At 39.9% G+C, this 23,414-nt stretch overlaps 1 protein-coding gene across 4 annotated transcripts in view; it reads right to left on the minus strand.

Moving 5' to 3' along the window:
* The window catches only part of TSPAN12 (tetraspanin 12), a 46,560-nt gene that overhangs the window by 20,971 nt on the left and 2,175 nt on the right, over nucleotides 1-23,414 (minus strand). For 2 of the 4 annotated variants that reach the window (XM_017818215.1, XM_017818213.1), the window contains exons 1-4: nucleotides 21,901-21,929; nucleotides 16,213-16,312; nucleotides 11,339-11,421; nucleotides 10,582-10,717 (exon numbers count right to left, since the gene is read on the minus strand). In XM_017818215.1, coding sequence (XP_017673704.1) covers nucleotides 10,582-10,717; nucleotides 11,339-11,421; nucleotides 16,213-16,312; nucleotides 21,901-21,914 — 333 coding nt within the window. In that variant the 5' untranslated portion in view covers nucleotides 21,915-21,929. Of the gene's footprint in view, nucleotides 1-10,581; nucleotides 10,718-11,338; nucleotides 11,422-13,362; nucleotides 13,378-16,212; nucleotides 16,313-21,900; nucleotides 21,930-23,414 lie in introns of those variants that run through there. The other 2 variants (XM_017818216.1, XM_017818214.1) reach the window with 2 other exon arrangements.

The following is a 23,414-nucleotide window of genomic DNA, read 5'->3' on the forward strand; positions in this document are numbered from 1 at the left end:
AGCACAAAATCACTATTACTGAATCTAAGTTATTTTGCACTTGCTTAAAAGGTGTTTATTCTAACAACTCCCATTCTGTTCAGACAGTAATAGTGAAAAGTACACATGTGAAGCATCTACCAACATAAGATCTCTCCCTCACGGCTTTCCATGCTGCAGAGTACAGAATTTTTTTTGTGGCAATTGTGGATAACTTTAGGAAGGATGTAAAGTGTGAAGCATGATGTTTTATGGTTTTTTGCAGAAAGGTAATACAAACCTCTTACTGTAGATCTAAAGATTTTGTTTGTTTGTCTTGAATATGCCACGATTCCTGCAATTAATCACTTAATATAATTTGTCTATGCTTTTCAGGCAAAAGGTAAAAAGAACAGCTAAAAAATAACCTATTTTTGTTACTAACAGGATGGAAAAACCATGACTTCAAAAAACACAGTACATCAAGAAAGTTTGTAAAAATTTTGCTCCTCCTCCCACCCTAGTCCCCCCCTTTTAAATGTCCTTCTCCAAGGTACTTCCAAGAACATGGAATTTCTCAGAGATTTCTTTGACTGTAAAAATATTAAATTCAAACTACAAAGGAAGACTTGAGTTAAAACTCTAGTGCCCTGCAGTAGTCTTCGTCAGTGCAACAGCCAGGGCAATGTCAAGAGCCACTGCCCTATTCAAGCCATCATGATAATCCCACTGGTGCAGATACCCTTCCAAACCCTGGCATAAGCATTATGTCAGAAATGAAGCTAAAACCAGGAGCTCTCAGAAATTTGGTGACTCCAGGTACTTAGTGACCAACGAGTCACTACGGCCCTCTGGTGCCAAGCAGCCCCAGCAGGTAAGGGCAGCTCTACTGCAAAGCTGAGCATACCCAAGTACGTTCCTGAAGTGATATTTTTTTCACGTGGATTTTTTTGCTCTGCCGCAGCTGGCTTTCGTAATTTGTTACCAATTACCTGTGGAATGCCTCATCAGCATTCAGCTACTATAACCCATAAAACAGGGCTGTTAACCCATGCACAAGGAGAATCAAAGACCTGAACACATCCCTAGTCATACTCCCTTGATCCCGCTCATACCAAACATAGCGTGATTGGATTTTTTGCAGTTTGGAAGCACGGTTTGGAAGCAAGAATCTATTCAACTCACAAAAACATGAACAGAGACAGGGCTCTGCAACAACCCAAACTGCATCAGGACTAGGAAGGCAAAGAGTAGTTTAATTTATCTTTTTCCTCCCTCAAACCTTTTGGTTTGTATGTTGCATGATGCTCTTTGGAGATGCAAGCCATCCAGGCATCTGTTTACCCCTCAGAAACTTCAGATGACCATCACCACTGGATCACCAACGGGAACCAGAATCTTTCTGTGCAAAACCTAACAAATTTTTCCTGTTTTGATAACTTACAAGCTATAGTTCCCTTTTTTTTTTACAGTTTACAAGATAACAAGGTTATTTTAATGATTAATACAGCTATCCCTTACTAAACGGAGCAAATGCTCATTAAATGGAGTCAGATAAACTGCACAGAAAACTGAAATCCTCTGTTTATCCACTCCAGCAGCGCAAACTTTCCCCCACCCCCTCTTCCTTCCCCCCCACCTCCCTCAGCCCTGCCCTGTAGGGATTAACAGTTCATTAGTCATTTTGATTTTCAATTTGGTTTAGTCACAAGTCAACAAGGAAATGGGAGGAAACCATCAACTTGCAACATAAGCTACTGAATGTCATCCAGTTCATGATCATATATCTCTATTTTACATTTGGTTCCCCAGATCACAAAATTTTATCAAAATGTCTTACAGCCTGTGATCTTTGCAAAGTCCAAGTTTTATATACATAGTTACCACTTTTTTGAAAATCTTTATAGCTAATTTTCAATTTTTTTTTAAAGGCAATGAACATTTTAGATTTTTAAGGTATGAATATAAGTTCTTTTTAATAAGTCCTTGGCTTTTTTAAAAACTAAGCAAAATTATTTATAAATAGTTTGAACTTTGTTCACAGCCTTGATTCTTATGTGGAATATTTATGATCTGTTTTAAATTTTTACTTTAATTGTTAATCTTTGCTTATAATAGTAAACAAGTATTACTTTGGAAATAAGCAAATGCATACTTCACACAATTATTAGGATTTATTTGCCAAAGGTTCAATTACCTCACGTCATTGAACTGCCAAGGAGTAAGGATCATTTCAAGGTCATGGTAAAGTACTGAAGAGAACACAGGTAAAGACAGACATTAGACCATATTTCCTCAAGGCTTACAATATTCTCTTTCCTTTTCTTCTTCCCTTATTTCATAGGATTTATATTAAAACTTAGAGTTTCCCATTCCACACAGATTTTCAAAACACAGCTTCCTTCATTTCTCTACCGCCTTTATTTTCTCTCAAGGAAATTAAATACTATAAAAATTCTTTAGTCAAGCAAATCCTTTTTGCTTGTAAAATAGGCTGACATGGTGCTGATACACGCAATAATTCTGCCTCAGCATGCCCCAAAACACTTAAAACAATCACCACTTTGAGTGAAGAAATGCTCTTATATCTAAAACCCACACATCCAAGTGTCTCCATGGTTAAACAGTCAAAAGAACAAGATCAAGCAAGAAAAAGATTAATTTACCTGACAGGACATCCACTCCATACTTAGTTTGTGGCAACAAGAATTCCGCTGAACCACAGCATCAAGTCATGCCCCACCAGTAAGACTGGGCTGCATTTCAGACAAGACACAGAGATTTGGCTGAGCTTTCTGGAGCCACTTACTCATTTACTCCTTCCTTGCTCTTAGAGACTTACTCATTCCCTATGCCCTTCAGTACAGGAAAAAAAACCAGGGTAAACAAGGAATGAAAAAAGAGGACCTGGAAACGACAGAGCTAAAAAAAAGCACTACAGCAGCAGGACTCAGCAGTCCTCAACTTTTCTCAGTCAAGATGCAGCATCTCTCATTCCCATCCTGGCTGGTATCACTCACAGCTCTTTCCCCTCAGCAACCCCAGTCCCTTGAACCCACTGTCCTATCAGTCCCTGTCTTTTCAATAGTTTTCTGGTATGCACATCCATCACTTCACCAACCTTTTATTACTATCTCACCAACCTTTTATTACTATCTCACCAACCTTTTATTACTATCTCCCTTTCTCTTTTCACCAGGGAGCATCATTCCAGAGCCCTTTTTAGCTCTGGTGCTGTTTCAGTCTCTTCTACTGCCCTGGGCATCTATGACTTTCAAGAACTTGGAAGGAGGAAGCAATATTAACAGTGTAACATGTGGGAATTGGGGGGGGGGAACAGGAGCAAGGAAGATCACAGAATCTGGAGAGCTAGAAGGGACCCACAAGGATCATCAAGTCCAACTCTTGGCCCTGCACAGGACCATCCCCAAGAGTCATACTACATGCCTGAGAGTATCATCCAAACACTTCTTGAACTCTGCCAGGCCAGGCTCGGTGTCCCGATACAACTTCAGGCCATTCCCTCGGGTCCTGTCACTGGTCAACATAGAAAAGAGATCAGTGCCTGCACCTCACAAGGAAGTCGTAGACTGCAATGAGGTCTCCCCTCAGTCTTCTCTTCTCCAAGATGAACAGACCAAGTGACCTCGGCCACTCATCATATGGTTTCCCCTTAAGGCCCTTCACCATCTTTGTTGCCCTCCTTAGGATGCTCCCCAATAGCTTAATATCTTTCCTATACTGCAGTGACCAAAACTGCACACAATATTCAAGGTCACCAGTGCAGAGCAGAGCGGGACAATCCCCTCCCTTGACCAGCTGGTGATGCTTTGCCTGTCCCCCTAGGACACGGTTGGCCCTCCTGGCTGCCAGGGCACTGCTGACTCATATTCAACTTGTCATCGACCAGGACCCCCAGGTCCCTTTCCATGGCACTGCTTTCCAGCATCTCATTCCCCAGTCTGTACGTACATCCAGGATTGCCCCATCCTGGATGCAGAATCTGACACTTCTCTCTGTTGAACTTCATACGGTTTGTGATTGCCCAGCCCTCTTAATTTGTCGAGGTCTCTCTGCAGGGCCGTCCTGCCTTCAAAGGACTCAACAGCTCCTCCCAGTTTTGTGTCATCTGCAAACTTGCTCAGTGTCCCTTCCAGTCTTGCATCCAAGTCATTTATGAAGATGTTGAAGAGCACAGGGCCTAAGATGGAGCCCTGTCGAACCCCACTAGTGACACGTCACCAGTCTGATGTTACCCCATTCACTATTACCCTCCATTGGCTCTACCCATGAGCCAATTGCTCACCCACCACATGATGTGTTTATCCAGCTGTGTGCTGGACAGTTTGCCCAGATGATACTGTGAGAGACAGTATTGAAAGCTTTACTGAAATCCAAAAAGACTACATCAACTGGCTTCCCTTGATCAAATAGGTGGGTTACTTCGTCATAAAAGGAAATCAGGATTTATTAGGACTGATAAGCAGGACTTCTCTCTCATGAAGCTGTGCTGGCTATGAATAGTGACTGCATTGTCTTTCAGGTGTTTTTCAATAATTACCAGAATAATCTTCTCCATAACTTTACCAGGCACAGAAGTGGGACTGACAGGCCTGTAGTTTTCAGAGTCCTCCTTCTTACCCTTCTTGAAAATTGGGACAACATTCGCCAGCTTCCAGTCAGATGGTAATCTCCAGATTACCAAGACCATTCAAAAAATCGAGAGAGGCTGTGCAATGACATCAGTCAGCTCTCTGGATGAGTCCCACCAAGCCCCACAGATTTGTACAGATCCAGCTGAAGACAAGAGCAACAAGGCATGCTCCAATAGTTTTGGGTCATGAGGCCAAACACAGTGACACCTAGTCAAACCAACACTTAGAATATAACTCTCCAAGAACAGACAAAGTAGCCAGCTCCATCAGGTGAGCCTAAAAGTACAGCATGCAGTGAAAAGTGTGGCACAGAAGTCCAGGCAGCACGTTTCATGCTGAAAACATACTGGAACCATAAAATGACTGCTGCCATTAGAAAGAGTACTGTGCCTCTTTCTAAAAGGATGAACAAGTGGCTCTTTACTATCACAGAAATCCACAAAATCAAAAAATTGATGGCCTCCTAACGGTACTATCCAACCTTGCTGTCCTAACTCAATGGCATTTCCCTGAATTGCCCTCAAGGGGCCAGACAGTTCTTGCTACTTCAAGCTGCTGGATAACTGCACCAAATAGTGCTGCGCTGCTTCTGCTCTGGCTCAACGCGGTCAAGTGTTCAAGACAGCTGCTAAGTGCCTGGGTGAAAGAAGCAGATCATCACCACAAGCACAGCAAACATCTGGATTTAAGCCAAGTATTTGCAAGAAGACTTGGACACTCCCACCAGCTCAATTCCTGTCATGCTCTCCCACTCCAACACTCCCCCATGCTGCTCAGATATGCAGCTACTCTTGCTTGCTGTTTGTTCAGCAGGCAGCACCTTTCATCCCCACACATCTCTCAATAACCCATACAGCCAGGCAACTTGTGTCTTTCCTCCGTGAGCTCCCTCCTAAATAAGGAAATGAGGCACTATTTCAAAGCACTTGCCTTAGAAAAAGTATTTTAAGGACATACACAGTACAGACTTATTTACACTGGAGAAGGCAAGGTCAACCAAATGCAACTCATGCTTGCTTACACAGGTAGACAGAGGACCCCAGGACCAATGTACTCCACTCCACAGTGCTGGGAGCCCTGCAGAATGCACCCGTTCCTGCAAAGTCTGGCTTAGCTCTCTGGTCACACTGTGGCATCACCAAAATCCATTTCAAAATCTAACAACTTGCTTGAACCTTAAAACTTCTGACCTAAACAAGAAAGAAGCTTACCCTCTATCACATTTCAAGAGAAAAATATGCCTAATAATGATTAGTACAGGCACCTTCTCAGGCAGTTTACCTTTGAAAGTCAGAAATATGGAAAGAACAAAAATACTCTATTTTCTTGAGAAAATCGCTTGTATTTGAAACTACTGGGGTATAATAAAAATTGACACACTTTAAGTCTATTTTCTCTTACCAGCGGAACATTAAACAAGCAGCCCTTCAGAATGCAAGTTAAATGTTCAGCCCCTTAAGTTACCCACTGACTATCTGAACTTGAGTTTTAGCACAGTACTGGCTTCTCATCAAACCTGAACTACAGCATTATAAACACATTTAAACCAGTCTCTCAAATAAGGCAGGACAACCTGTCCTGTGAACCTGTGTCTTCCTCCCACTCAAACCACATTCGTAAATTAGCTCTTGATAAAAGGTACAAAATATGAAAATGAACTTAGTCTCTGTCCTGCTTAATTTGAAACTGCATGGGTTTACGCCAAGTATGTTTGTCGGTTATTTCTTCCCTTTGAATGCTTGGTGGCTAAATAATGAAGAAATACTTCTGGCTGGTAAATAACAATTCCTGTGCCAAATGTTAGTACAAGGTATTGGAGCAGCTGTGACTGTGGTAAAGAGTCTACAGGGATCAGAACAAATATCCTTTATTAATACAGAGCAAATAACCTATACTATGTATTACTGCAGAAATACATGCTGCCACATAAAAAAACCCACAACAAAATTAATTATCACTAAACTCTCATACTAATTCATGCCAACCATAGTCATGAGTATTGCAGAATAGTTGGTGCTGTGTTACTGCAAAACAGTTAACATTTCACACAGAGTGAGAATGCCTTCTAGGAAGACATTAACAGTTATTGGTATCTTGCAACATAGCAGATGTCCAAATTTAATAAACCCTCTCACCTCTGCATCCACATGGACTGAAATGGGTATATGGGTGTAGAATAATTTGCCCCGAGTGGTGACCCAGTCAGTAGTAAGTATCTTGTCACCCTTTAGATAGAAGTTACAGAAACTACTAGTTCAATGATGGTTTGGCTGTGTTTCAACTTCATAGACAACTTAGTCTGCCAAGGTCTGATTTATAACCACGTTCTGCCATGACAAAATTAATAAGCTATTTGACGACACACCAACAGGGTCTAAATAAGTTTAGCTCTGAGGAATATTTATTACTTTAAGATTAAAAACTTTATGATAAAAATCAGTAACAGGATTTGTCCTATTGACCATCAAATATTTCTAACAGTTTTTCCCTCTGTGAAAACATGTACACAAATTTGAATCCTGTGTTGTTTAAATGCTGCAGTTACAGACAAGTCATAGTTATAAATACCAGAACTTCCAATGAAAACTCCAGTCAGGAAGTATTTTCTAGTGGGATTTTCATGAGGCTCTTCTTGTCAAGAAACAGAGTTTACTCCTGTTATTTTAATAAAACAAGAACTTAAAAAAAAAAAAAAACACACATCCTTAAGGTTAATATTCCTAAAGAATATATGCACTTTTTTAGGGTTTTGGTTTTTTCGTTTTTTTTTTNCACACATCCTTAAGGTTAATATTCCTAAAGAATATATGCACTTTTTTAGGGTTTTGGTTTTTTCGTTTTTTTTTTTTTTAGTTAGGCAATGTGCAGAGACATGAAAAACAATCCAAAAGGGACAGAGCCTGAGAACAAAAGAGGCAAAAAATTATTCTGGATTTGAAAAAAAACCAATCCTGTTGATAGAACTGTAGCAAGCACCATAAAACCTGGATTCTGGTTTCCCACCCCTGGACTTTCTATACATTCAAGTCAGTGACTTGGAAGAGTTCAGATTTTCCACTTTGGGCTGGCATCGCATCCACTTCTACGTGAGGATGTTGGTCAATCACAAAAAAATTATAGACTGTTAAGGGACACAAGGGCTCTTCAGATGAACTACCCTTCAGGACTACATATTCCTGAAGTAATTAAAATTAAATGATCATACCTTTAAAACGCTGGTTCTACAAACAATCCATAAGACTGAGGTATTACATTTTCTTACTATCAAGCTAAGCAAACATTAGCTCAACTTATATTTATGCCCCATGCGAAGAAGGGAAGGTTTCGGGCATTTAATTGAAAGACAAAATTTCAAAAATATATTAAAATAATTATGTATTCAGATGTATTAAAAATACATAACACCATAATATATCTATCTATTGCCCTTATGCTTTATAAGGTTTTCCAAAATCCAATTCAATTAACAACATCAGCACTAGCAATTAGCATGCTGCCAGGAATGTCAGGACTTGTATCTAAATATCTCTGCATGCCATCATCACAGCTGTTCATGTACTTCAAAAAGAAGATTAAAAGCATGATTGTAAGAGGTTGTTAATGTTTTACATGAAAGTTCTTTTCTTTTAGTTCATCTGGTTGAACAAAAGCTCATTTTATTGATCCATCACTTTTCTGATTAGTCTGATGAATGAAGCATTGACTTATGTCTGCACACTTCTGTATGCTATAACACAACTGCATTCATTTAACAACTAATCAAAGACAGTGACATACTTAGGAAGATATCATTTAGTTTTGCTTATCAGTTTGCTTAGCAAGAGCAAATCTCAAGCTCCTGAAAATAAAATATTGCAACACAAAATGATAAAAATGTCTTGTTTTGATTTAGTATCACTTGACTGCCTAAACACACTTCAATTAATTTATTTCCAGATGGCACTAAAAGCTATAAATGATTTCTTCTTTTCCCTTGTAGCATGAATAAACAGAAGGTCAAAACCAGTTTTAACTTCATTTATTCTTGAATTAGTTAGGTAGGTTTTTTTCAAAGCTTATAACAAAACCATTTTTTTTACCCAAGATACTATGTTGTATTGGTATATATCATATAGTTGGTTTTGTCTTTTAATTAATTTTAATATTAAAAACTATCACCCCTGTAAAATAAAAGACACATTATGAAAGTAATCTTATAACCTTGCCTAAGGTCTAATAAGTTTATCATATTTTAATACTTTCACTATTTAGATGAAACAAAAATATGTACAGAGCCCTTTTAAGTATGTAAGAAAGACTACTGGAGAAATAATTATATGGTATGAAATTACATTAATCCATTATTATTATGCACCTGCCTGTAACTATGTAATTGTTTTAGAATTTGTTCCCATTGACTTGAAAACTGCAAGGTTAAGACCTAGAAATAAACAATGCATGACTATTCTGTTACTATAACATATTCAGATTTAAATGAGAGTTTTTCCCAGCTATATAGTTTTGAAACAATAATCTTCATATTGTATACAAGCTTAACAAATATTCAAAAGCAGAAACAGCATTTGCCCTCTTGCAACAGAGGAACACTTCTGCTGCAGACATTCAGCTGGAAATGTAAAATAAAGCCTAATCCAACCCTCTCAAATTAAAAAAGACATTTTAATACAAAACCCCAGTACAGTTTTACAACTGTTTTATCTGCCCTTAGAATATTTCCTATTAGATAAAAGCAAAAGTTGCATAAATTTCAGCCAACTTCTCACAGGGTTTTGTGGCCATTTTGTTTAAAATGCGTGAGGTCCAGGTATCACATACTTAAGCCTGCACAGATCCACAAGAAAAATTCAACTGTATGCACTTTGCTAGAACCCAACACACACTGCAGAAGCCCAACTCTACTTGTATAAGACCCTGGATATTTTCAAGAGCTGAAGGATTTTACCTGTCCACTTTCTTCTACTGCAACTATGGTAGTTAAGTCTGATACACTGCTTTCACATCCACTGCTCCCACTCTCTTGGGCTTACGGACTGCTTCGAATTCTGCTTACCTTCATGTTAAAAGACAAAGCCCAATTCTGAAAAAGAGCTACCAGCTACATTTCTAAGAAGCATCAAATTACATGGCCCTCCTTAATCTCAGTATTGCCAACAGTCTAAAAATTTTAACTCTAAGCCTGTAAAATTTGTGCACACTTGATGGGCTTTTGGTTGGATGTGAGTTTTTTTGGTTTGTTTTTTTGTTGACTGGTTCTTTTATTGTCCTCAAATTCACTGACTTCCAGATGGAGAAAATGGTGTTTGGCTCCCTTGACAGTCAAAGTCTCATCACAGTTAAACTGTACATAGAGCCTTGTGTGGGAGAGACTATTGCTTTTCAGCTGCTGTCAGCTCAGTTATGTAGTCTCCAGTTGAAGGAAAAAGCTGAGTACCTGGAATTTATTTTTAAACTTGCTCACAACCAAATGCAAGTGCAAAATTCCACATCCACGTAAGAGAAGGCAAAGCTTCTGAACACAGTCAGAATTAACTTTTATCAGCTACAAATGCTGTTACTTTACACACATAATCAACTGTGGTAATAAAGCAAAGTATAGGTTAGATAGCTATTGCACAGCTATGAGTTAAAACAGTAGCACAAGGGTTTATTTCAGAGTTCTCTGACTCAAGTTCCTATAATTACTAGTATTTAAGAGCTTGAGTTATTTTTCCCTTCAGCAACTTCTCTACTAAATGAAGTGAATTTTTGCAACTGAGACACTGCTTGTCTTTCAGTCATAGCATAATGCAGTCTAGGCAATAAATTCTTTCCTACTGTGTGCTTTGCAATTACAATTCCTCACTGATACCATAACTCAATATGGTAATAAAAAATAATCAGTATTTATCTAATGACTGTGGATTAAAACCTTTCTTACACTCTTGAAATGAAGTAGAAGTTAGCTGGTTTTAGAAGTTACAAAACATACCCAGACAAGGAGCAACAGATTTCTTTTCACTGTTCCACAGTACCCCAGCATTCCAACTATGATGAGGAAACAGCAGACTGCAATCATAACCGGGTGGACCACAGGAAAGTAAGTCAAAATGACAGCTTCCTCCACCCTAAAACCAATCAGAACCATAATCAAAAAAAAGCACAATCACACAAAAATGATACAGAAGAAAAACATAGTATAGCCATTAAAAAGTAGCAGATGTGTTCTTTCCAGCACCTTACACATTTCACAGCAATCTCTTCTACATGGTTTTAAAGCAAATGCTGCATTCAGGTACCAGAAAGTAATGCATTGTCCAAAACCTCTCTAGAGCAAAGGCAGTCTTCCTGCCCTGCACTTGCACAGTAAGCAGCACAATGAGGCCCTGTTTCATCACTAGGGCTCATAAGCACTGCTGTAATAAAGCTAACAGAATTCCTAAATCTCTGGACTGAATAAAGTATTCAAAACTAAACGGTAATATGGTATGGTTACATGCTGTCAAAGGGTCAAAAATTGATCCCTGTCAGAAGAGAAAGGCACAGGACTGAATTTCTACCTTTCTCCCTTTCCTAATTTCAAGTGATGCCAGAAATGGTGGCAAAAATACACTTTTCAACAAAACAATAGCTTAACTGAAGGCTTCTTAAGTCTACAAATCCTAATTAGGAAACTTGCCATACAGAATAACAACATATACCCCCAATCAGTCACCCTCACAGATTAAGAGATTTAACTAAAGCTTTACCTTGTTTCTGCAGTTAAAGTGAGAACGTTATTCAGGTAGTCTCTCATCCAAGCAGAAACACCTAATACGCTGATGGACATCAACTAAAAAGAAAAGATTAAGTTATTTGTTATGCATTTAAAACAAACTGCAAGCTCGTTCATAATTTGAGATCAGTCATCACTAACATCTTTCATGCATCGATTTATCTGAACAGCATCTTGCCCCCAAAACTGCACTGCTACATGCTTAGAGCTGGTTTGTTACTTAAGTATTAGGGAGCCAGTGACAATAATATTCTCTTCAGTATGCAAAATTAATGTCTGGAATACCTTCTCTTTCACCCAGTGATGTCCCACCACTGCATTACCTACCACAGAAACAACAGGGATGGTTTATGCTGCTAAAATCTGTGACTCTTTCAGGGCTCACAAGTGATACCCATCCGCATGAAACCATGAAGCCATGCTCAGGTACATAGCTAGCAAAGAAAAATCGAAAGCCCTATACAGGATACAACAGTATTGACAAATCTCTCCTGTGTATCGATGTATCTTGGGGATAAATGTAGAAGAATCTGATTCTCTCACTCATTCAGACTGAATCACACCATGAATGCTATGTCTCAGTTTCCTGAACCACAAAATAACAATAAAACTCACTATGCTTCAATTATAAACACCACACCATCAAAGTATTTGGGGGGTACCTGATACTGTCAGGCACTTCAGAGGCATAAAGCCACTACACTCTTTCCAAGACTGCTCCCACAGCATGTAAATCCCCAAGACTGAACCCATCTAAAATTGCCACCACCTCAGCAGACACAGATTTCTGTCATGTGATAACATTGTACAATTCAGCACACCTGTGGCTCTGGTCACTGATTTTCCTGAGAAGTCAAACCTGAACATGTTCAGAACCTGTCATGCTGTGACAGCACCAGCTCTGATGATGCTGTAGCAGAGGTACTGCTAGAGGACAAGGCACTCTTCACTCAATCTCACGTGGGCACCTAAACCTGAACTACAGCTCAGGGCCTGAACCTAAAAGACATAGGACCTGACAAGCATAGTCTAGCTGACAGAGGGAGACCTAAGCATGCTGATTCTTCTGAATACTACTGTGTTTGTGCATTGTATAGGGGTATGACAGGACACCTCAGCATTATACTTACAGTTTCTTAAATTAGTTAGAAGTGCTAATCTCGTCTGTTGCCTTCAACATCTACCTTCCCACATGCCCTCATATTTCCCTGAAGTTATTATGAAGAATAAGTTAACTGGCTCAAGCCTAACACAGGAAAAGTCACTCTGTGTCCTTAGCAGCTCCTGTGCCCGCAGCATGCCCACAGCAGGCTATTTCTGCCTTCAAAATTTCACAAGAAGTCCCAGTAGCTAGCCCACAGCTTCTTCCTGCTTCTCAGATCTGATGCACAAAGTACGGGCACTGCCTTGGTTCTGGGTGCTGCCAGCAAGAGCCCTGGGTGCTTGGCATGCTGGAAGCATAGTCCGGAAAGCTAATGTGTGATACAAGTCTACTGTGTTCACCCATCTTCTTTATGCTCTGTGGGGTCTGTCTGGGCTGGTGGAACAGAAAAGAACATTTTCTGTTGTGTTATTTGCAGGAAGCTGCAGGAACAAGGAAAAGATGATGATTGGAATCTTGTCCTAGATAAATTCCTCAACAACTAGCTATCTCCTTGGAAGAAAGCATTAGGCAAACATACGACACAAGCAGTTAAAAACATGAGAGATGAAGACTACACGCAGACAGCCAACCTTCTTATGGTCAAAAAGCAACACAAAACATTTTTAACCCTCCACATCTCACTGCAAGGCCTGCTGATACACACAGGAAAGCATCAGCCGACACTTCCACTCTGTGATAAAATACTTAGGATAAATTTAGTTACTTCACTTTATAATCACCTTCAGCATACAGCACAGGAATTACACTAACACCAGCAGCACAACTCAGCCCAGGCACTCAGTAGGCAGGAAAACTAACAACCTCCCGAAAACTTTGGTGCGCATCCAACCTACCAGCAAAGAACAGCAGGCACATCATTGCAATTCACTGCCATGTGATTTTCAAAGAGTCCTGGGCAGGGGGCAAGATCCTGGTTACAGTTCTTTTTGGTTCGTTTGAAGGATGGCAAAAAGGTGGCCCCAAAAATCTGGCAGCCCCTACTTCAGCCATTGTTTGGTAACTAACTCATAGGTAAAATACAGTTAGAAATCTGTATCAAGCAATCATATGAAAGAACACAAGTTTATGACAAATAAACTACTAAGATAATTCTCACATTAGCAGTTACATCATTTCACCAAAAAGTTTTCATTCAAGCTCCTCTGATGACAGCCAGTCTGCTGTGCTGTAAGCATAATGTGATAGTATGCAGTAAAACATGTTTTATTTGTTGCAGCTGGCTGCACAAGTCACTGTGGGTTTAATTCTGAACTGTCACAGTATGTTATATAGCCATCAACATGACACTGAAGAGTTTACAAAACTGCCTGCTGTCACACTCTATTTTAAACATATTTTCACACTGATTAAACAAAGGTAATAAATTATATTTTTATATATGAGCAGTAGGTACACAATAATATATTAAATTTTAAAATTTATTGCTAACATGAAGTTTTTAAAGCTACTAGGGCTTTCTCACACAATTTAATTACAATATCCAACAATAGACTCAAAAACTATTAGGAGCAATTGTTTCCAAGCACAGTTTAATTGTCCTTGGAACTCTCTTCCATAATTTATGTGTCAGAAGGAAAATATAAAATCATCTGTTATTCATTAAGTATATATTTTAAGCCATTATTGTGAAAGTCCTACTTACAGTGTCTTTCAGGCCATACCTAAACTGGAAAATAAACCTGCATTTTCAATTAATAAATGAACATGGATTTCTGTCTTTAAGGGAGCAAGACCAATGACTGTTGCTGTTTGCACACCCGCGTTCATCCTTTCATCATTTTTTTCATTCAAATATTCTAACACCCTCCTTTTCGACAATGCAGGTTGCTGTGCTCAGACTTTAGAAGGTGTTTTTTTTAAATTATTAAATTGGAGGAAAGATTAAAAGTATCTTCCATACTAAAAATCACACACCATTCTTTTTATTCTAACAGATGGGATATACAACTTCAGGCCATGCTCTGGTACCCATAACAAAATGCTGACTAGCAGCACTACAGAGCAACTTGCTTTGCATGAAAAGGTTTCCAGCTCCAAGGAAATTACTTCCAAGATATGACAACATTAATCAGAATATATCCTTTTATTTCAGTTAAAAAAAAAAAACTGAGAAAATTTTCCAGTTAAAATTGATTTGGGTACCCTGAGCTGTGACTTACCAAAGGGTAGGGGGGGATAAATCACTACAAGGTCATGAACAGAGCATGTTGCAATGCTTTCACAAGATTTTCACAATTAGGTTCAATATTCAGATCACTGAACAAACACAGATAACTCAGATCCCTGGATAAACAGAGAACTACATTTTTTTGGGACAGAGGATAAGGGCAGAGGAGGGTGGGACAAGAGGTCTTGTTTTTCTGTATTACCTGGCAAAACCATTTAAATGTTTAGAGAATAAAGAGCATACAAAAAAGGAAAATCCCCGACTCCCTATTAATGCACTATTTATTCTACAGACATGCCAACATTTAGTTTTACCTAAGCTTCCTACAAGGTTATACCTTGGTCCCCTCCCACTTGCAAACAGCTGAAGCACATTCGTATTTGCACTTTGAATCCAGTTTGCTTGCACAGCTGCAACAGTAAGTTAACAACCTGCTCCACGTTTGGCAAGGCCTGGAACTTGCACACTTTGCAGTAAGGCAACTGCTGGAGCACTGACAGGCTGGTAATGGGTCACCCTCCTGGGGCACAAGAGCAAGTTTTCCAGCAGCTAGCTGTTCAAGGCTCCTAGAGCAAGCACAGCAGAAAGAAAGTAAGAGCCCAAACATGCAAACAGGTTGAGGTACAGTTCCATTGTGTGTCAGACCCACAACAACTTCTGAGCTGTGTACTATAAGGGTACATTAAATGCAAAGTGGGAAAAAGAAGTGCATGCATGTTTTCATCCATCCTCTCTGTGACTACCCAAGCACTGCACTTCTTGTTAGGACGTAACTTGTGCCACTCTTCTCTCTAGAGTAAGCATCTCACTGTCAAGCGATCTCTTGCCTTTGGGGAGGCAGAGGCATGTGCTGCTCATCAAGGGTAATTCACAGCAATGCTCAGAGGTCAAGTGTCCCAATCATATCACAAGCCACACATCACCACCAAGGTGATATGCCTTCCCATATACACAATATACTCTTAATTTTGTTTCTGTAAGAGCTTGCTTTTATTCATGGACGGTAGTTAATGTCCCAGATGCAGGCAAATTACTTTAAAACCCAGCATACATTATATATATATATATATATATATAACTGGAAAAGGGAAAAAAATTGTGTATTTCCTATGATCCACATGACTACACATCACATTGTCGTGGGTTTATCAATTAAGTTCTCTGTTTTACACGTCAATACACACGAGCACACAAAGATGACTAAAATGAACGTGCATTTTTAAATAAATCACACATTCCCTGTCCCCTATGGGACAGTTTAATTTGTGCATTTTTATAGGAATGTGGGAAATAGCTACATGATATTTAAAACTTTATTCCTGTGAGCTTTGTCTAGTGTCTACCATAGACTCTTGAGATGACAGAGAATCTTCATGGTACAGATGCAGTGCCCAGAGATTCATGAATAATTCAGTAGCTAACTTCAACAGGAAAACATGAGAATTTAAAGGAAAAAAATACACAAGTATCTACAGTCCAAACGGATCTTCCCAGTTTGCTGAAGATCATAGCTTACCAGTATAAGCATACAGTTGGAAGTTTTTTCTTCCCCTTGAGCTATGGGCTCCAATTTTGTCAGCACAGGTTTGCGCATCATCCTCAAGGTGGAAGCAACTCTGTGGACAGAGTTAGTTGTGAAGATTACCTAAAAAATATCTGAGGTTCTCAGATTTCTGAATGCCAATTAAAAGCATATTCATGTAATTTCTAACATTGGGATGGGCCGTGGGTTTATTTTTTCCTTTCCATTAGCATATCAAGCCACTCTTTTTCAGGACAGTTTTGCAGAAACTCATCTACCAATTCACTATTGACATGCCACTCTGGGTGAGACATACCAGCTATAAAGACACATGGTATAAAAGGTTATATAGGGGAAGATACAAAGTTGATTTACGGCTGAACTCTACTTTGTTAAGACATGGTCTGGTAATGGAATGATATTATATAAATAATGAAGACTAAAGACACCAGAAAGTAAAAGATTTATCAAATACCAGAATTAAAAATATTTCTGGTCCTTAAAACTCCTCCTATAGCTTCCTCTGTTGAATGCATTCCTTTAAAAAGACACCATATTCCCACAGAAGCTATAGTTATTTTCTTTATAAAAAGACTGCTAAGAAAATCAGGTTTCAATTACACAGGTCTAAACTGCAGTCTCTAAAATCAGAGTATATTAGCCTAGGATGAACTCCTTGTTTACAGTGCTACAGGTACCCATCCAGGCAGTGTTTGTTTCAATGGATATTATTCATCATTTAAACTTAAACATTGCCCTGAACTCTATTCATTCCAAGTATCTACAAACCCCACCAATGAGTGGAAGTTGAAAAGCAACAGAAACAACCTCTATGCAGAATCTGGTTCCACAGAAGGGAGGAAAGACTGATTTCTTTCTCGTGTTACAGCAGATTTGAAAAATTAGGCAAAAAAATTACAAGATTAAATACACTCATTTGAAGTTGGAAAAAACAGAAAATACAATATCACTGCTTCCAACCATCCTTACTACTTCCTTTCACAAAACTCATCTTCCAATGTTCTGAATTCTCAAGTGGTGCACATAGGCAAAACTAGAAGATTTAAGTGTGCAAAGCACTCAGAACAAATAAAAAACTAACTGGAAGCTTGCTCCTCTTTCATTTTATGTGATTTTTTTTCCCCCTTTGTTCGCAAACAGAAATTCAAGATAGATGCAAATCGATTTCCACTACCTGCCAGAAGTGTTTATTGGCTGCAACCACAAGATTGAAATTAGATGGTACTGCTTGTGTGAAGGAAAGCTTAAACACTGCTCAATTGAAACAGCATATCCCTAGGCAGTGGCAACATCCCTGGCTTGGCTCAAACATCCACTGACACTACTAATCATCGGTTAAGAGATCCTTACCACCCATGACACAGTCATCTGCAACTTACAACCTTGATTTGTCCAAAGCACTACAGTACAGTCATCCTCAATTACAAGCAACACAACAGCAGCTGCTCCTGCCTCACGTGCTTACCAAGAAAAAAAGTTGGCAGTTTTCTCAAGAGAAAGTCTATACAGACTTTTTCCTGCACTTTTCCTGCTAAGTCACTTGGCTGTTTTTTACAAAATGAGAGAATTGACAAAATAATTGCACTGCTTTTACTTGCTTCCACTATCACTATCTGGTTCACCTATTTTAACTATTTCTAACTTTTTTTAAAGAACACATTTGGCTGAGCTGCAAAGAAAAGTCGAGCAGACCTGTACCTCTCAAAGCTATTGCTTTGCTTAATCCCCTACTTTAAGCAGCCAGGAGACTGAATTTTCCCTGTATTCAGCACCATTTGCTAGTTCCTGTTCTACCACAATCCCCAGGGGCTACTTGTACTCAGCATCTCCTAGGTTATGCCTGTGCCATTATTACAGGCTGACCACGTTCTGCCACTGAAGGTCTGTCCAAGCACAAATGCTTGCCAAGGTGGTTTAGCTGGGAAAGAGACCACAGTGAAGTACAGAAGAACAATGGCAGCATTGCAAAGTATGGCAAAGAGGGTTTCTGTGAGGACAAGTTATACAGTGCTCAAAATTAATGAAAATGCTTATGTTACATCCATGACTGCTACTGAGCAGGAACAGTGTCAGGAGCTTGCCAATACAGTTAAGCCCCACCAGAAAGAAAGACCCTGTAGTCTCAAACTGTGTAACATATATTTGTAGAGCTATGAAAACTAAATTTCTCCAAGTCATGACACACACGATCTAGATATAATAAAGACCAGTATTGCCACTAAGAACAGAAAAATAGGAAGCAGTAGGAACAGGTCTTCTCTCAAGCATCACTAAGATAATCTGCTCAGCAAAGCGCTAAGTCTTGACCATGAAACACCAAATCATGCATTTTTGGAGGTCTCCTCTTTTTACTAGGCTGTCCAGAATGTAATATACTGCAAATAGCAGTGTTAAAGAGTGTAAAATGAAACAGAATAAAGTTGGATCTCTCAGTCTCATAAATTACACTAACAAGTGATGCCCATCTATACATGAGGACTGCAAAAGAACAAAACCAATGTTAACCGCAGGATTTAGTCTGAAGGATATTCCTTCACCAGGGCACTGTCAAAAAAACCCTTATGAAACTAGAAAACCGAGGAAGTCCTGAAACTGGAACTTCCCCTGCTCTAAAAGAGACATCTTGCAGTTAGATGCATGATTCAACTGACCTTGAAAACAGCTTCCAGAAGGGTATCATCAGGCCTTTTATCAGGGTCAGTCACTTAATCAACAACAATTAGAGCACTGACAACAGATTTATTTCCACCTCAGGAGAAAAAAACTTTCAAGATCTGCTGCAAGTTGCAGCTCCCAAAGTACCAATCTACTCACATCCACAAAACCAGAGCTCTTCTGGAGCAGTAAGGGCAGTACATCCATTGGTCCATTATAAAACAGGATGAACCACTACAACAGAGCCTTGGGCTTTCAGTTGATTGCTTATGAATTATTTACAGCTAAGCAGACTTTAGGTCAAAAATGACAGAAAGCATTATAAACAACACTTCCTGCCTGCCTCCCTCTCACGCACACACGGGTACATCACAGCTCATCAGCTGAGCAGAGTAAAAGAAGTTTCTTTCCAAACAGCACACAGCTGTACACTTTCAAGCAATGCTCTGGAGAAGCTACAAGGATGGCAGCAGACTGACTGATAAAGTTCTGTCATACCTCTGCTTCAGTAGGCTCCAAAAGCAACCAAATTATGAAGACAACAGCGTGTTGCAGCAATCATTTGCATCTTCAGTTTTTCAGCAGTATTCATGATCAGATTAGCCAGTTCTGTTATGTTATCTTAAGGAGCTTCACATGTACTAATCTGTCCTCACCAGGCTGGCAATGACAAATGTTGCAGTTCCATCACACACACACTGGGACAGCTGCACACAGGACACGCTTTGAAGCTTACTTCAGATGTTCTCCTTTAAGAGCCTGACAGTCAGACCTTAGTAGACAGTGACTACTGGCTCTTGCACAGTTTTATTCAGGACTTCAAAAGCTTCAAGCCCAGCTTGGAGAAGAAAGCAGTCCTTTTCTCAAAACGTGTGGTTACACATACTGCTAAACACCATCACAGCAAAACAAGGAGAGAATGTCACCTTATTCCAGCCAAGACCCATAATCAAACCATGATTTTAAAAAGTCAAAGAACGTGGTTTGCACATCTTCACTGTTTTCAGATGAACACTGAACTGACATAGCCACTGGGAATGTTATCAACAGGCTTGAAGTCATTTCATAGAATCATAGAATCAAGCAGGTTGGAAAAGACCTCTGAGGTCATCGAGTCCAACCCTTGATCCAACACTGTCGTGGTTACTACATTATGGCACTAAGTGCCACATCCAGTCTCTTCTTAAATACCTCCAGGGACAGTGAATCCACCACCTCCATGGACAGCCCATTCCAATTTCTGATTACCCTCTCTGTAAAGAATTTCTTCCTAGTGTCCAACCCAAACCGCCCCTGGCAGAGCTTAAGACCGTGCCCTCTTGTCCTACTGCTGGTTGCCTGGGAGAAGAGATCAACACCCACCTGGCTACAACCTCCTTTCAGGGAGTTGTAGACGAGTGATGAGGTCTCCCCTGAGCCTTCTCTTCTCCAGGCTAAACAACCCCAGCTCCCTCAGCCTCTCCTCATAGGACTTGTGCTCCAATGCCTTCACCAGCCTCGTTGCTCTTCTCTCAGCCTGCTCCAGCACCTCAATATCTTTTCTGAACTGAGGGGCCCAGAACTGGACACAGTACTCCAGGTGTGGCTTCACCAGTGCTGAGTACAGGGGAAGAATCACTTCCTTGGACCTGTTGGCCACACTGTTCCTGATACAGGCCAGGATGCCATTGGCCTTCTTGGCCACCTGGGCACACTGCTGGCTCATGTTCAGCTTCCTGTCAATCCAAACTCCCAGGTCCCTTTCTGCCTGGCTGCTCTCCAGCCACTCTGTCCCCAGCCTGTAGCGCTGCCTGGGATTGTTGTAGCCAAAGTGCAGGACCCAGAACTTGGCCTTGTTGAACCGCATCCCGTTGGAATGAAACCACCTCTCCAGCTTGTCCAGGTCTCTCTGCAGAGCCCTCCTGCCTTCCAGCTGATCGACACTCCCCCCCAACTTGGTGTCATCTGCAAATTTGCTAATGGTACGCTCAATCCCCTCATGCAGATCATCAGTAAAGATATTAAACAGGAGATGGGAGGCAATGGCCTTTCAGAAGGAAGGAAGAAGCAAGAGAAACCATAAAACCTCCAAGATCACGCTTGAAGAGAATTACACGTATATGTCTCAAAAAAAGGAGGTCTGTAAAGATCTTGGAATCATAGCATCACTCTTGTCTTGACCCATTGGGACAGAACCCACCATGCTCAGGAGAAACATGGCTGCACATTTTCAAGGGGCTGATCTAATCTGAACTTCCTGACATCCAGCCCATAACCTAAGCCAGTATTTATCCAAGTAAGCACTAACATAAGCAACTAGTAAAACTTTCCGAACGGAAGGAAGAGCGGTGGCCAGGGGAGATCACTGCCCCCATGCCCACACCAGTGGATAAGCACCTACTGCCAGAGGAACTTTTCACAAGAAAACTCTGCCCTGTGGGTCATGCTATGACACTCAGAAAAGGCAGCAGTAAAAATTCCACTAAACTGAAGAAGGTTCAAGCTCTGACAGAGGAAAAGATATGGGAGCTTTCACTACAACAAGCAGTTGATAGCAGATTTATATTCAGCCGTTAAATACACATCCAAACAGAACCAGGTAGGGAGCAGAAAGAGGTAATATATGCTCATTCCTCCAAAGAAATCTGATGTAACTGCAATACATTTAACTACCCAACCACCACACACCCTATTTCTTAACACACAGTTCTGGCAGACTCAGGGGTTTTTTTCTTACTTGTTTATTTGATTTTAAACAAACCAGTGCATTCATCTGCTTTGTAAAATGCAGAGGACTCCAAATGAACTGGTCAATTTTTCATTTGAGTTCCAACACCTTTAATTTTACATACATTATGGAAAACGGGTTTAATTCTTTGCAACATCTGTGGTGCAAGTCACTTTGCCACTATACAGATTTCACTTAACTGCCTGGGTACACTTTCCAGTGTCCAGGCCTCAGCTAGAAAGACTAATTACAGACATTTTTTATATTTCACAGAAAAGATCAAGTTGCCATTTTCCTACCTGTGACTTGTCATACCACAACAGACTCAAAAGATCCTTTATCCTATACGACTAGGGTAAAAAGAAAAAAAAAAGACAAAAATATCACATTTTCTAGGTAAGGGTGATCTGAGATGTCATTATTAAAAGGGCAACAAAATCTAAAGAATGGGAAATCATTTCTAGCAATGAATGCTTTAAACCAAATTTAGATATGACTTCAGAAGGAACAAAGTTAACAGCAGCACCACATTGCAGAAGTAATTAGTGCTGTTCCCCTGACAAGCTCAAAGATGATGTGTAGTTCCATGCCTGAGGTCCACAACCAAAAGACACGGAAAAAAACAATGAAACGTAGGAAAGAGCAATCTGACATGCAAAGGAACTTAAAATTCAAGTAAAGTGGGCAGACACATTTAAATCTTCCAGGTGAGACCTTGATCTTCCTAGAGAGGAACTGCTACCCAACACACTAGCCTAGCCCCCTCCAAAGATAAGGGCTGGAGGACTGAAAAATGAAGCACTCAGCTCCAGCAACAAGTCTCCCATCAACACAGGACAGATAACTGACACAGCATGAAGGTATAACCTCAGGTGTAATGTAGGTACCACCTAAATGTCTATTTCAGCTATAAACAGCTGTTCCTGAATAATACATCTGATTGGGACGCAGCAGGCAACAAGCACAGAGACCAAGAGAAAAGAGCAGAGGAAGCTTAAGGGGACAAAGCAGTGAGTTAAAGTGCAAATAGGAACTGTTGAGGATAGCTCAAATTAGGCATCATGGAAACCAGAGGAAAGAAACAGACAAACAGCAGGACATGATGTTTTCAACCATGTAAATGTCCATTCACTCAACTCTCCCAGAATATATGTAAAAATCCAAAGCTGTACTCAGGTCAGCTGAGCCCAGGCAACCTTCATCTTAAAAGAAAATATAGGGTTGTAGATTTTGTACAGAATCCAATGAAAACTATGATGATGCTAGAAATAATTACACATCCTTTTCTTTTAATAAAAAAGCTTTCCTCATCTCCTATTAAAGGGGTTTATTCTTACACACAGTAAAGACATAATTTATTTTTCATCTCTATTAAACACAATATACAAAGCTACATACTTTCAACAGATTTTCACATCCCTTGCGTTATATAAAAAGTATCATTCTGTTCAAAATACTGTTTGACAGTTTTTCTCTCATTCATATTCTGATCTCCACTTAATTTTCAGTAATCATGGGACTTCATCTCAATTCCAAGCCCCTTGCCATAGGCAGGGACACCTTTCACTAAAACAGGTTGCTCAAAGCCCCATCCAGCCTGGCCTTCACTTCCAGGGATGGAGAGTTCACACCTTTTCTGGGCAACCTGTTCCTATGCCTCACTACCATCACAGTAAAGAATTTCTTCCTAATATCTAATATAAACCTACTCTTTCAATTTGAAGCCATTCCCCCGTGTGCTGCCACTACATGTTCTTGCAAATAATCTCTCTCCATCTTCCTTGTAGGCTCCTTTCAGGTACTGTAAGACTGC

This window comes from Lepidothrix coronata, unplaced genomic scaffold (assembly GCF_001604755.1).
Source record: "Lepidothrix coronata isolate B3197 unplaced genomic scaffold, Lepidothrix_coronata-1.0 Scaffold66, whole genome shotgun sequence".
NCBI lineage: Eukaryota > Metazoa > Chordata > Aves > Passeriformes > Pipridae > Lepidothrix > Lepidothrix coronata.